The sequence below is a fragment of the Paecilomyces variotii genome (genome assembly GCF_004022145.1).
Source record: "Paecilomyces variotii strain CBS 101075 chromosome Unknown C8Q69scaffold_9, whole genome shotgun sequence".
Classification (NCBI taxonomy): domain Eukaryota; kingdom Fungi; phylum Ascomycota; class Eurotiomycetes; order Eurotiales; family Thermoascaceae; genus Paecilomyces; species Paecilomyces variotii.
The window spans coordinates 1152555-1166565 of NW_021167148.1; the positions used below are offsets into that span (position 1 = coordinate 1152555).

The 14011-nt window shown below is 48.6% G+C and overlaps 4 protein-coding genes across 4 annotated transcripts; 1 reads left to right on the forward strand and 3 right to left on the reverse strand.

Moving 5' to 3' along the window:
* Positions 1–1009: 1009 nt before the first annotated feature.
* C8Q69DRAFT_335584 (phosducin) lies at positions 1010–2303 on the forward strand. Its single transcript, XM_028627527.1, has 3 exons — positions 1010–1823; positions 1884–2113; positions 2170–2303. Exons 1-3 carry the CDS (start codon positions 1242–1244, stop codon positions 2183–2185), a joined length of 828 nt encoding a protein of 275 aa, XP_028483434.1. The 5' UTR covers positions 1010–1241; the 3' UTR covers positions 2186–2303.
* A 1362-nt stretch (positions 2304–3665) lies between these two features.
* Positions 3666–4805, reverse strand: C8Q69DRAFT_446563 (Ran-specific GTPase-activating protein 1; the record flags this gene model as incomplete). Its single annotated transcript, XM_028629138.1, has 4 exons — positions 3666–3739; positions 3827–3955; positions 4013–4271; positions 4533–4805. The coding sequence occupies 4 exons, from the start codon at positions 4803–4805 to the stop codon at positions 3666–3668; spliced, it is 735 nt and encodes a 244-aa protein (XP_028483435.1).
* Positions 4806–5473: 668 nt separating this feature from the next.
* Positions 5474–8038, reverse strand: C8Q69DRAFT_487833 (hypothetical protein; the record flags this gene model as incomplete). Its single annotated transcript, XM_028632015.1, has 1 exon — positions 5474–8038. The coding sequence occupies one exon, from the start codon at positions 8036–8038 to the stop codon at positions 5474–5476; it is 2565 nt and encodes an 854-aa protein (XP_028483436.1).
* Positions 8039–9179: 1141 nt separating this feature from the next.
* Positions 9180–10952, reverse strand: C8Q69DRAFT_446565 (hypothetical protein; the record flags this gene model as incomplete). Its single annotated transcript, XM_028629139.1, has 2 exons — positions 9180–10782; positions 10852–10952. The coding sequence occupies 2 exons, from the start codon at positions 10950–10952 to the stop codon at positions 9180–9182; spliced, it is 1704 nt and encodes a 567-aa protein (XP_028483437.1).
* Between the last annotated feature and the right edge of the window lie 3059 nt (positions 10953–14011).

Sequence of the window (14011 nt, forward strand, 5' to 3'; positions counted from 1 at the left end):
GTTATGTTGCAGTACTTTTGTATATCGGTATAGCACTTGTATAAGCGCTCAGTCCACTGTATTCTGCGTTGGCTCCGTGCTCTAAAGTGTAGATTAGCCTACCGCTAACGATGCCGGACTTCGTCTCCCATCTGCTTTTATTGCAATTTGCACGAGGTCAGCAGACACGGACCACGTCGGATGCCTCCGAGGTAAAAGATCCGTGAATAATAATTGCTTCCAGAAGCCTCAAAATTGGCACACGGAATCCAAAGTTTAATCATGGCTATCTAGATATCGGTCCCTTTCCTGTAGCAAGGGTCCTGTCCAGATCGCAGACGCAATTCTCCGACGGAATATTCTTCGAGCCTTCTAGGGGGCCCCCAGCCCGTCTTAGCGTCGTCCAGATGGCTGTTGAGAAGGCATTTGCAGAAAACGACGCCTCTTTCTGGTTCAGGGGCTGTGGGCTAACGAATAACTGTTGAGCGTTTGCGGGGCGATCATCACTTTTGAAACGACGGCGATGCGAAACGAAAGCGAGTAAGGCCCTATAAGCGTAAAGCTGCCCGTTGGCGCTGAGAGATGGCTGCAGTGAAGGATTTCTCCGCGTGTAGATTGGTGGTCAGGATGAAAAGGAGCTCCGCCAAGGGAGAAGGAATCAGCCGCTTCTCTCGTCGTGCTGTGTCCACCGCCCGCGACAAAAAAACAACCGCCTCTTTCCCAGCAACCCCCCTGAGAAAATCTCTTCTCGTCTTTCAACGCACTGCGGCATCCTGAGAAGCACTATTGGCTGTTGAAATCCGGGTAAGTCTGTCTATCAAGCGCATTGCACGTCTGTCCTCATGCTGGAGCTTCCCGCGGGGTGACGCTGATCATCATTATTATTGTATACCCAAACCTATTGAGACTCTTCTTCGAGGCTTAGACCATCAATTGTCCACGATGGCTGGGGCTAACGCGCTACTCAGTAGTAATTACAGTGTTTCAAAGCTACATACATCACCCCAAAATCAAATCCCTTCTGATCTGGCTCAATCTTCTCGAAGCTATCAGCGACTAGGGACGACCCCACCGTCAACAAGAAGGCTGAAACGCACTGCGTGGCGGACAGGGTCATCGTTCTCCAGTCTGGTTCCACGTTTCTGTTATCTCGCTAGCCCACGCGATCACCGCTTTCACCCAGGGCTATTCCCTGTCTTTCCTCTCCGCAACGACTTCATCTGTATAAAACCATCTGTTGTCCCCGCGTCTACTCCTCCGCCATGTCTACCGCAGCTCAAGAAGAAGTCGACCGTCTCTTCAATCAGAAGGAACGGTATACATCTCATCCGGAAGATCGTGACGACCCCGACGACAAGTCGAGTTCTGAAGCCGACGACGAGGGCCCGGACTACGTCAACTCCGATTCAGACAGCGATACATACAACATGGTCTCCAGACCCTCGAATTACCATATCCCCACACAAACATACGATGCAAACACAGGCCCCAAGGGTGTGATCGCAGATGCACAATCCTATGAGCGTGCAAAGAAGCGATCCTTCCGGCGCACCCTGATGGGTGTGACCGGAATGGATCATTTTTCCAACAAGTCGAAGCAGGAGTCAAGACCGTTGAGGGACCGTCGTTCTACTGAAGGTTCTCCAAGTGAAGAAGATGAGGAGTTCATGCGCATGTGGCGTGAAGCCCGACTACAAGAATTACAACAACGCAGTAGAAGCAAGACCAGTCCCAGTCGGAGAACCTATGGAACGGTGGAGAAGGTCGATGCTAATGGATACCTTGATGCCATCGAGGGAGCTTCACCGGAGACGGTCGTCTGCGTCTGCATATATGATCCAGAGGTACGTCTTCTGCTCTATGTCTGACATCGTCGCCAAGGACTAGTTCTAACATGTCAACAGTCGACCTTGAGCTCTATTGTGGAAGACTCGCTTGTTACTATTGCTCGCAAGAACGTGGCAACTCGCTTTATCAAACTGCATCATGAGATTGCGGAGATGGAGAACGTTACACCTCCCGCTTTGATAGCCTACAAACGTGGAGACGTGTTCGCGAGCATAATGGATATCATCTCTCAGCTGCCCAGCGGCAGAGACTTGAGCCCTGCCAGCCTTGAAGACTTGCTGAAGCTGTATGTGCACTTCTTCTATCCTGGTACATCGCGACCGCTCGCTAACTGTCACATAGATACCGCATTGTGTAATGTCCATTGCGACAGCTCGAAGTCTACTTTGCATCTCTCTTAATGCTTCCTTCTCTCTAGATTGGCTGAAGAAATCTCGCCTGTTGCAAGAGCATCGCGTGGGCGTATGGTTGTTTCACAACAGGGGGTGAACAGTTCTTTAGAAACTGCCCCGACCACTGTACAATACGCATCTGTCATGATTTTCCGTCCTGTTATTGCAGTATTTGACGTTCTTGGGCTTGAGGATTTTCTTTTATCGAACTGCTCCGCATGACTTTTTGAGATATCCCTTGTGTTGCTTTCTTGATTTTTGTGGCTGGATCACCCATTGCATATTCGAATGCGTCTGCTGATGTACCCTGTTTTTGTCTCTCTGTCTTACTTTCCCTTGATTATGATCATCTGCGCGGTGCATGTCCCTTGTCTTTTCAAATTGATTGACTGTCCTGATGTTTTCTTTTCTCTGGCTTTGACATTTGAAGATCTCTGACGCATACATTGCTTTTTCTTTATTCTCTCTGCCCTCATGGACCGAGATAACAAGATGAACGAACATGAGCAATATGGGAAGAATTAATGAGAAGTCTGAGTGAGAATGCACACACAAAAAGAATTATACCACAGTGCTTACATGCATATATGCTTGATACATTCGTACACAGCCGATACTCGACTCATATTTTCCTATATGAAGACTTATTACCATAGCCGAGCTCCGTACCACCGCATAGTACGAGTTGCCCTCCAGTCTCTGGCGTCTAGTTAATACTAGCTGCTTTTAGAAAGAAAGACCGCAATTTAAAGAAAAGAAGGACAAGATCGACCTAAGGATATTTTAAGGATCTACAATAATAGTAATCATGATAATATAGGATCTACGTATTATTATTTCGAGACCGGTTTCCGATTACGGGCAAGACTTGGCCTCGGCCATCTAATTGTATAACGAAGTAAGTAGACTAGACTTCGTATATCAGATCGAAAGGGGCTTAATTCTAACGGATATAGTAGTATATATATATATATGATGGTATGAGAAGTTCGTGTAAAGGAAAGATATATTTTTGGTTCTTTTGATTTGATGCATGTATTTTGTTTGGAATGCTATATCAGGGTTATTTGAATGTTGTAACTATCTACTGCCAAATGCTCAACCCGATTTGGAAGAAGCAAACTGGGATCGACATGGGGGGAGGGATGTACATTCGACATGAGCGGCGGGAGGACGGGACTTTCTCGTCACATTAACCATGGGCATCGTGAGATCAACATACACATATCTGCTGTCTCGCGACGCATGGGAGGGGTACATGTATTGGCAGGGGAGGGGAAGTCGGGGGTGGGGAAAAGGGGAACATGGCGATGGTGATGATGATGATGCGTGCGGACTAGTGTCCAGGGTGCGGATAAGGGGCGCAGGTACATTCGAATATAAGATGGCCAGAACCCGTATCCATCATGCAACTCTTTTTCCATGGCTAGCACCGGCAGAGAAGATTTACTCCTCCTTGGCAAAGAGCTTCTCGTTGTCCTGCTGGGCCTTGATGAAGGCATCCTTGAAGAGGTTGGCATCTGGAGCATCTTGTCAGCGCTATTCATGGAAATTTATACTCTGGAATAGCCTTGAATCATATATACAAAGACAAAGGGCTAACTTACTCTCGCTGTTGGCGAAACGAATGGCCAGGGTCTGCGCTTCAGGCTCACCCTCACTGACATCGGCCGCAGCGTTCCAGACCCAGCTGCGGTCACTGCCGACGTTGGGAGAGAGCTTCATGTCAGGGACAACTATGAAACGAGTCAGTATATGATCGTCTACCTAGTTATAAGGGACCGGAGACATACTGTAGTGGTTGGCGCAGACCTTGAGGGTCTTGTCTCTCCGCATGACCAGACGAGTCTTGCCGTTCTCCTTGTGCTTCAGCAGTCTCACGTCACCAGTACCACGCTCCTTCCACTCCTTGCTCTCACGGTCGAACTTGAACAACTTTGCGCGCATCTTGAACGTTTGCTCCTCGAGCTCTTCGTTGGTCTTGACCTCGACCTTCTCGGTCAGGTGGACGACGGGCTCGAAATGGACGTCAGGGGACTCGGGAGCTTCATCCTGGTGGAGTAAATCGTGTCAGCCAACAGCGTCTATCGCTCATCATCATCAAAAAGTTGTAACGCAGGAAAAGAAACATAGTATGAACCCTCTATAGCAGAACATAACTATCGATATTATCACGCCTAAGGCAGAAAGGGGGGCAAAAGTGCGGGGTGAGGGGCGCAATAACGGCAAAAGCTAGTATTCAACACACAGGGAAGAAAAAGAAATATAGAGGATTCAGTGCAGATGAACAGGATCGCAAAAAAAAGTTCTCACCTCTTCCTCTGCCTTCTGGGCCTTGGAAGAGCCCGAAGGCTCGTTGGTATCATCCTCTTCCTCCTTCTTCTCCTTCTTGGGACCGCCACCAAACATGGAGAAGACGCTGTCAGTAGCCTTGGTCGTGGCAGCAGCGGCCGTGTCGGCGATAGTCTCTGTGGTCGACTTCTTCTCCTCACCCTCCGCAGTCTTTGGCGTTTCCTCCGCGGTGGTGTTGGTCTCCTCGTGGGCGGTGGTGGTGGGGTCAGGCTTTGTTTCGGCGACGTCAGACATGGTGACTGTGTGAGATGATGATGCTGGTCGAAGAGTTTTCCAGGTGTAGTTCAAGCGGTCTCTCTGAGGTGGTAAAAGAGAGAAAAAAGAGCAGGATGGATAGTGTGAGTGATGATGCCTGATCTGGTGGAAAGTGTTTTGGATCGCGTCCTGGTAAAAGGTGGGTAGGTTTCTTAGGTTTGTTGGCGAAATCCCGCCGTTCCACCCCCTACGCTGAGCCTGCTAGTGCCAGCCGCCCCTCGTCACTCTTTGGTTTTCTATAGGCAAAAAAAAAGGCACTTTGCTCGCTCAGGCACAAGGAACCTTACAAACGAGCTTACATGCTCACGCTCTACCTGCAGGCTACTCGACACAGTACTCTTACTGCACTCTTGACAAACTTGGACGGCAGAGTCAATATTATAGGTGATTGATGGGTTGATCGCCCCGCGATGAAGTACAGAAACAAATGAGAGAGAGCAGCGACATGCCCAGCTAGTAAGCAACCAGCGCCGATCTGGAAACGGCCCTGCCTTGTTGGATATCGTAGTTATTCGTTGACCCCATTTCCCTGACCCCAGCCTAGTTACCGCAAAGAAACAGAAAAGCAGAGGAAAGAAATAAGAGAAAAGAAGAGACCAAAACCCAGTTTCCCGTAGCCCGTCTGTTTACCACATCGACAGAATGAGTCATCTACGATGGCCACCTTTACGATCGTGGCGGTTTGGTTTTGCCGACTTGACATGTCCGTGCGATTCCTTCTTCATCAGACTGCGCGCTCCCATCTGCGCCTTAGCCAAAGGCTTGTAATGCCGTAAATCCCGAAACCGCTCGTTGAGGCTGTTTAGCTGAAACTGTTGTGTCGAGAGACTCATCCTCTTCCAGATATCGTTCGCCAATTCCTTGATCTCTTTGTTGATGGTCCGTGTCCGGCCCTGTAAGGCTGACGAGGCCGTCGAGAGCCCCTGCACGGTGTTGCGCCTTACAAGCTCGGACAACTCCTTTGACCTTGACAGAACCGCATCTCTAGTCTCCTTGGAGCATTGTACGGAGCCGCGGCCCAGCGTTTCCGCCTCCCGACGTAGAAGATGCGACTTCTTGGTAGCGTCGCCAATCCACACTTGCAAATCCGTGCTGAGACGACCATAGACCTCAGAAAGCCCTGTCTGAGCTGCGCTCAAGTCCTTGGCTAGCTGGGAAGAAATAGCATGGGCTGCTTTCTTCCAATTTGCGACTTTCAGCCATGGTGTGCCAAAGTCGACCTCGGTGACCTGTTCAATATGTGGCCTGGAGGCGGTGGTTGTAACGTTGATCAGACCGTATGCATCTTCTCTATCTAGCTTTAGCGTGTACACGCCTTCGAACAGCTTGGAAAGCTCGTACGGAAGGGATCGGTCGCCCTTGGCAACATTCAAATTGAACTTTGGCTGCTTCCGGCCGGATGCGACGCTCGGAGGGGGCTTGATAATGACATGACGGTCTCCGATGGCCTGCACCTGGAACTTGTCAGGTCTCACAGGTTGATCTGTGACGGCTAGAGCGGCTCCCATGATATCTTCGGCCGCTGAGGCATCTTCGTATCCGTAACTCGAAACATGCACTTCAATTGGAGAAGTCATCACTGCGAGTGACGTCTCGCCCGATTTCTCTGATAGAGGCGGCCATGTAGTGGAAACAATAGCGGAAGAGGTAGAATAGATGCTAGGTGCAGAAGAGCGAGCAAATTGCTGCAAGAAAAATACACTTGTAGCCCTGAGAGCTGAAAGTCCGAGAGAAATGGCAATAGCAGACACTATGGCGAGAGTAACGATACGTAAGTGTGGAATTAATTCATGTACACGGCCAGCGCTGGGCGAAGAAATCATGTGTTTCGGGTACTTCTCACTATCGACGAACCGCGTGTATGGATGTGACATTCGGCTCAGATCGGGATCATTGGAGGCCTTGGTGGAATAAAGGCCACAGAGGGAGGCTAGGTTTCGGTTGAGCTGTCCAGGGGTGATGCTCTCGAAGGTCTTCAAATCGATCGGGTATCTTCTTAGGACAACGCTCTCACCTGTCAAAGAATGGCGGGACTCCAAGCACATATGAAGACTGTGGTAGTCCAAGGGTATTATTTCAGCGGGCTTTTTCCAGAAGGGTTCATCCGAGATGGCCATCGTCGGGATAGCGTGTCTCTTCACAAAGGTATGTGCCAATTGCCGCGTCATCACTGCGTGGTCATCGTCCTTGCCAGATATCAAAAAGATGGCTAGATCTGGTAGTGTCCATTCAGCGGGGGATGAAATCTGGTATTCAGATCCTGCCCATGATGAAGTGCACGGTGCTCTGTTCTTGAACTGGAGATCGATTCTGCTTGGTGAGTCGATTTGCGGTGTCAGTGTCGCGTCAACGCACTCGTCAACAACCAGCTGCACGTGGATTGGAAGCAGTTCTGCATAGTTTGGAGTAGCTCCAGCCCCAAAGGACGTAGGGACGACATGGTATCTGGATGATTCGGTCGAGCTGCATTCGAAGTCACTGTTGGAGCTGGACACCAGAATGTCTCCAATCTTGTCTAGAATGATATGTCTGAAATCTGGGTTCCCTACGTATAGCACACGGAACGGCTTGTCCAAGTCGAGACCTTGTTTTGTCATCGTCTGCTGGACGGTCACCAACAGGCTAGAATGTTCAGGCTGAGGAGAAAGGTGCTCCTTCAGCTCTGAGGCCTCCAGTCCATCAAGGACTCGCACAGTATGCTTCAATTCAACTCTCTCAACTCCAGGCCATTGTTCTGGTTCTCTGAACTCGATCGAATCCGTAGGCTGGAAGGCAGCTTTCGTGGTGATGTTACTGTCATTTATACCATCCTTCACACGGGCGAAGAGAGGTGGAAGCTCCTGGGATTCCGAAATATTGCTCTGCTCATCATCGTTTCCGTCGATCTCGCTATTGGTCTCTTGTCCGTCCAGACTGGTAACGTCATCAGGACCGTTCTGATCGATCAGGGAGCCAATATCGGTCTGTTCGGAATGTGTGCCATCTTCAGAATGAATATCAGAGACACTCAGGTTTGCCCAGCTCTCGCTGAGGGAGCTTTCCGGACGCTCCACGTGTAAGCTCGAAGTCATATTTGCCGGTCGAGACTGAGACAGCCACTCTTCGACGGAAACACTGAGCGGAGGAAGAGTGGGATAGCGGAGATGCGGAGGATCTGCAGGTCTTGCTGACCTTCTATGAGGATGCTCTGCAATGTCAGTTATGTCAGACATGTCGGTGTAGTTTGACGCTGTGAGATCATGGAAGCTGCAGGGGGAAGATGCGGGCAGCGGGGATGAAGCTGCGCGCTTTCCACCGTACGAGTACTAGGGGCGGAGAGCACTAGAACATAGAAGAAGAGAGGAGAGGCGAAGATGTTCACCAGTATAGCGTTATCTGTGATTCTCCAGGATGTTTGAAAGAACTACAATAGATTGACACCATGAACCTTGGTGGGGGATGATTTCGTCGCGGGTGCCCGATGACTCGGTAGGCAGCCAGATGGTCCTTCGCGGCGGGGTTGTTGATCCGGTCGGAAGGGGAGCTGGAGAGAGAAGATAGACGTTCCAGATCAGGAAAAGCTCCAGAAAAGCGAGCAGTAAGTGTTGCTGCCTTCCAGCTGGTGCTCGAGGCCTGGAAGTTCAATGAACCATGAAGATGGGGGGAGGAGAGCAGAATACAGTGAGCTGGTGACAGGCAGACTATGTCAACATGATACAGTGAGCTGTCTGGATCATCCGGAACGGCGACTCATGCGCACGGCACATGACTGAACAGCCGCGACAGACGTGTCAGTCACTCCTCTGTGACTTTTGGTGGTGAAATACATGGACTCGATTATCCCCATGCTTGATAACGAATTGCGGGACGCCTCTTATTATCTATCAGCCCTGCACCGGGCAGCTAAATTGGTCTGCCCCGCCTGTCATCCGAACATCGTTGCCGCTTGATAACAGTTGGACGGGGCAACTGACTGTTCCAGCGACAACAGTGTTTGGCTAATATTCTACAATAGCGCCAGTCAGGGATCACTGGAGTGAGAATAATGGACAGGAAATGACTGACATAAATCGATCAAAGTCTGAAGCAAACCGATGAGGATATCCACCTTCGAAGGGTTCCGTGATGATCAGCGCTTTACCCCGATAATCATTTCCGCCCCGAGACAGCGCTTATTTATCGGCATTCAAGGCCAGCAAAACACCCTCCAATCATGCATATCATTGTGCCATAATGCTTTCGACATCCTTGAGTATTTGTATGATCGATGCGTATCTACCATATGCCTCTCAGATAGAGCCCAAGTATACTTCTTCTAACTATATATATGGTTCTAGTACAGTGTCTAGCTTCCGCAATCCATACAGAAGCCCGCTATTCAAGTGTCACTATCAAGAGAGTAGTCTCAAGCCCAGTCAGCCCATTCTTCACCAACTTTCCACCAGAGACACTCCAGCCGCCACGACCCCATAGCACTTCGCTCACGGAAGCAGCCTTGGCAGGTAGTGTCACCGTGATCTCTGATTGTAAGTCCGTATACTCTAAATAGAGTATACTGACAAGCATCTGTTCTCCAATTATCCACCCAGCTGCATCAATTCTCCCGTGTCCAGCAGCTTCCAACGCCGTCGTATGCGATCCCAGCAAATGGGTAGTCACGTCTTTTCTCAATAGGACCTTGCTCAGCTTGCTGGTCACTTCACTTAATCCCGAAGATGTCGGATAGGTCCACATGACAATGCCTTTGGCATTGTGGTTGATGCTGAGCATGTTCATTGTCACCTCTTCTTCCGGAGTCGGATATCGTCTCCAGAACGATTCGTTTCCAAACGCCTGTGGGACTCCCCAGAAAGTCTTGGGCGGACCGCCGATCCACTCCTGATATTGCGCAAAGATATCCAGACGATCAGAGATATCTTCCATATCCCCTTTGCAATCATCGCAACCACAACAGCCATACGTGGTATTGCATACCGTGCCATAGACTTCCGAGTAAGACGTGTTGACAGCGATGGGATACACATCCGAAAGGATAATGTCTGCTCCGGAGGAGTACTCCTTGTAATAGAAATTGTAACAGTTCAAGCATAAAGAGACAGGATGCCATGGGTCGAGGGACTTGATCTGGTCATAGGCAATTTTGGGCGCGTTGACAGGGTCACTGTTGCCGTCTGGCTCGTCACCAGTATACCAAAGAAGCATACTTTTTCGGGCTTTGAGCATGTTGACCTGTTCTTCGACGGAAGTCGCATTCTGGTACGTCCATCGCATGTCATACATGATCCAAAGACCGATTTCATCACACCTGTCAAGGAATATGTTGAGTTCGGTGAAATTGAAAGGCTGTCCGCCATTGGGGATAATGTGCACAATGTTATATCCTTGGTCCTTGAAATACTGCACGTTATCAAGGGACTTTTCCAGCCATCCTCCCCAGCTAACGTAGAAAGAATAAGGCAATAGCGGCTGCCAATCCGTCTGCTCATTCTTGAATAGTAGTCCGCCATAAAGACTATCAAGTTTGGTAATACTGCCACCGTCAGTTCGATTGGGCAGACGATATAGCTGTGTCCGAGCCGTATAGCTTCTGTTTCCGTCCGGCGAAACCGCTCGAAGCAAGATATCATATGGATCAAATTGCGGTTGGAGACTAGACAAAGAAAAAGAGACTTCATTCGATGTCGTATTCACCGGTATAACGGCACTTGAAACCAGACCGGTTTCGTTATCAGCCAAGGAAATATCCACATATAGGACGTTGAAACTTTCATGTGCCAGACCATGACCATCCCCGGTATCGGTACCATAATAGAACGGATAGCCATTGATATGCGACAGTGCTGCATCCACGATGAAAGAACCCCACAGCTCGTCCTGTGTATAGAGATTCATCCGAGGACGAACGCGCAGATCCAGGAGCGGCTCAAGCGAAGGGGCTGGCTGGACTAGCCAACCTCCGGGTTCAAAGGACGCATTACTAGACTTCGGTTAGGTATCTTGCTCTTAAGAGGGATAAAAGAACCGAAGAAAGGGCTGTGCCGCATACGTTGCGCGATAAGCCTTCCCGCACCAGATATCGACCCCCGGGGGGTTGTTGAAGGCCGCCGTCAGCCCAAGCGCACCAAGCCAGAGGGCAAACGATCTCATTCTGATCAGCAAAAGTACGGGGCCATATCATAGCTTTCTGTGGACTTTGGCAGGCGTTATATGGACACTAGGCGCACTGTGAGTTCAACTGATGCTACCACGGCAGGGATAGCCTGAGTGCCCGTGTTGCGGCGCAACCCAACGTGTCATGCGTTTAAAGACGAATTTTAGGTCTGGAAATTTATATACCAGCAGTAGATAAGCACGGTTATGGTTATTTACCTTCCCTTGTGGGTTAAGATGTCACCAGTGTATGCTGAGAGGGTAGCAATCATATTCGATACCATTCGTGCTAGGCGGTCAACACCACCAGACACGAGGCTCGCGCAGATAAGCCGATGGCTGTCAACCAAGCAAGAGAAAAAAAGCCAAAGACATGCAGCCACATCCAAATTTCGAGTCCAGACAAAGAAAATAATACAAATGAAATATTCCAAAGGCCCAGATATTGGGTTGTGATTCGTGGTCGTTGAAAGCCAACACCTTCACGACCAGCCACCAGCCGGTACTTACGTTGTGGCTGGTATGCAAGATTCATGTGCCCAGCTTCCGATGCATTGGGATGCTTACCGGCTGAAATATTTGCATGGCTTGAAAAGTCTGGAATGGCCTTTGACGATAGAATGTTGGGGATGTCTTACTGAAGGTGTCTTTCAATTACTGCTCGAGTGACAATAAGACGCTACTACAAAGCGCTTCTTCATTTAACTCTACGGAGTATATGTACAGTACAATTGACAAGCGTCTAAGTCTCCCAAGGTAGAATTGGGACCACGTACCTATGTCTTCATGAACTCCTGTCGCAAACTTGGCAAAAAAGGTTGCTGCCAACTGCCGGGATCAGAAATACATAGCATATTTTCGAGCTTATATGAAGTTAATATGCTATCGCCATAAAACGCCACATCAGAAAGCATTTTCCCCTCCAATCAGACCTGATCTCGTATTTCCTATTACCTCTTCCGTCTGCCTATCAAAATCACTTCCTTTTATGATTCGTTAACTCAAATAATAAGTTGAACCACGCATAGATAATAGCGCGCCACAGTTCCATCCCCAACTTGTCCCCTTTCTGGCATGTGTCAGAACTGTTACCATGCTGTTTGAAAGTTGAGATAGAGTCTGAATAGACTCACTACTCTCTTTAGACTACTTTCTCACCTCTCGTACTACCTACTCGACCTCCCCCTTCCCCTCCTCCTCTAACCCGCCCGCCAAGATTCACTTTTACCGTGAGTCGGGCAACTGATGCTTTTTAGCACGACCCACTTCCAGGTTCTCATTCTAATTTCTCACCGAGATGCCATGCGGTGGAGTCTAGAGTGGTTGTGAATTTCACCCGCAATTCGCATCAGCATGCTTCTTGTTGGCGGGTTTGGCAGTACAGTAACAAGCTCCTAAATAATAGAAAGTAAACTAAACTATGCGGCGCAACCCAGGTTTTTGGTACCTGGGGTCGATGGTGAAACTTTGCTCTTTTTGCTGATGATCATCGATATACCTTGTTCGTTACTTATGCTTAACTTATACGTAGTTTCATCTTACTCGTAGGAGGAGTTTCTGGTTTTGGTAATTGACTAACTAGTTGAAGACTTCAGCGCTTAACTACTTACTGTGTACTTATTGTTATAGTTATGGCATGCAGCACGCTACCAACTAGAGAGCTGTAGCTTTTTTTCGTCTTTTTCTTTTTTTTTCTCCTTCAGTGGATATCGTACTTTATAAGTGAGGCTGAAGCTGAAGCCCGGATCAAGGATAATGGGTTACCATAAAACACCGAAATCCCGCTCGTCTGGTATTAGTGTCTGTTCCAAACGGCCTTGATAGAAAGGGGGAAGGGGAAACCCAAAACATAATAATAGCGAAGTACATACCTAGTCAAGTGACATGGTCCCCGTAGCACATTGATAGTACTTATTTATCAATCCCGGTGTGTGTAAGGGATCTATCTAACTATCCCCTTCTCCAGAGGGGTAACTAATAATAATAATACTCCGTACGTAGTTACGAAGCAGTTAGCTGCCAAGTTAGGGCGGATCCCTTATTATTTTCTAGAATCTATCATAAACTAACTAGCTCTCCTTCGGTTCGGAATCACGCCGGGGACGGTCAAATATCGACTTTCGAGAATGATAGATAGATCATCTAGTGTCTATCGGCGATGGACGGAGAAAAGACGGCTCAACCAAAAACTAACCAAATAATAACTAGATAGGTAGTTTAGATACTCGCACTTATGTATGGCGTCTCAGTCGGATCCGCTCGAGGTGACAGTGAACTTTTTGTCTCTTCCCAGACACCGGGAACGCTAACTATCTACCTAAGCTAAGTAGTTAACTAAGATCACCTTCCCATTCTTAACTAACTAACGTTCGTATTGATTGAGCTTCCAAAGGAGCGGGTTGCGTGTCCTTAAGCTCGGGGCACTCGTATGTACTTTACTATTGCCTGTTTCTGGCTAGGGTATTGGGGGGGAGGAGGAAGGGGGGAACTTCCGTCTTCGTTCTGACGATGGACTTTTGTCTTCGATGGCCACCAGCCTCAGCGGTGGGATAGCTAGCATTGACAGATCCGCAGCTACGTGAAAGGGTTGTAGATCTACGTAATCTCCGAATCTAGGGTAGGATTTGCCAGTTTTGGATGCTAGTTATAATAACGCGTGGAAAGGAAAGATCTTCTAAGGTCGTGAGATACTAGAAAAGGGTCGAGCATATGGTGCACTACAATAGATAATAAACAAATATATCACTGATGTTTCCGTCACTAATAAAGAAGCAAACGGAAGGAAGCTTACTACCTACTTAGTACGTACTAGCCACCAAAGATCAAAAGATCATTGACCCCTGTAAGCGGCACGGCCAGATCGCTGCCAGAGGACGGCACCGAGTTTGATGCAAAGTATAATAATCGGGGTCCAGAACATTGCGACGTTGAATTATAATTAATCCTTACTGATGCCGAAAAGGTAAAATGGAAGTTCCCGAACATATCAATCGGTATTATTATTTCCAACGTGCCCGTCATCTCTCTCCAAATCCTATGATCTTCTCCAATAGTTG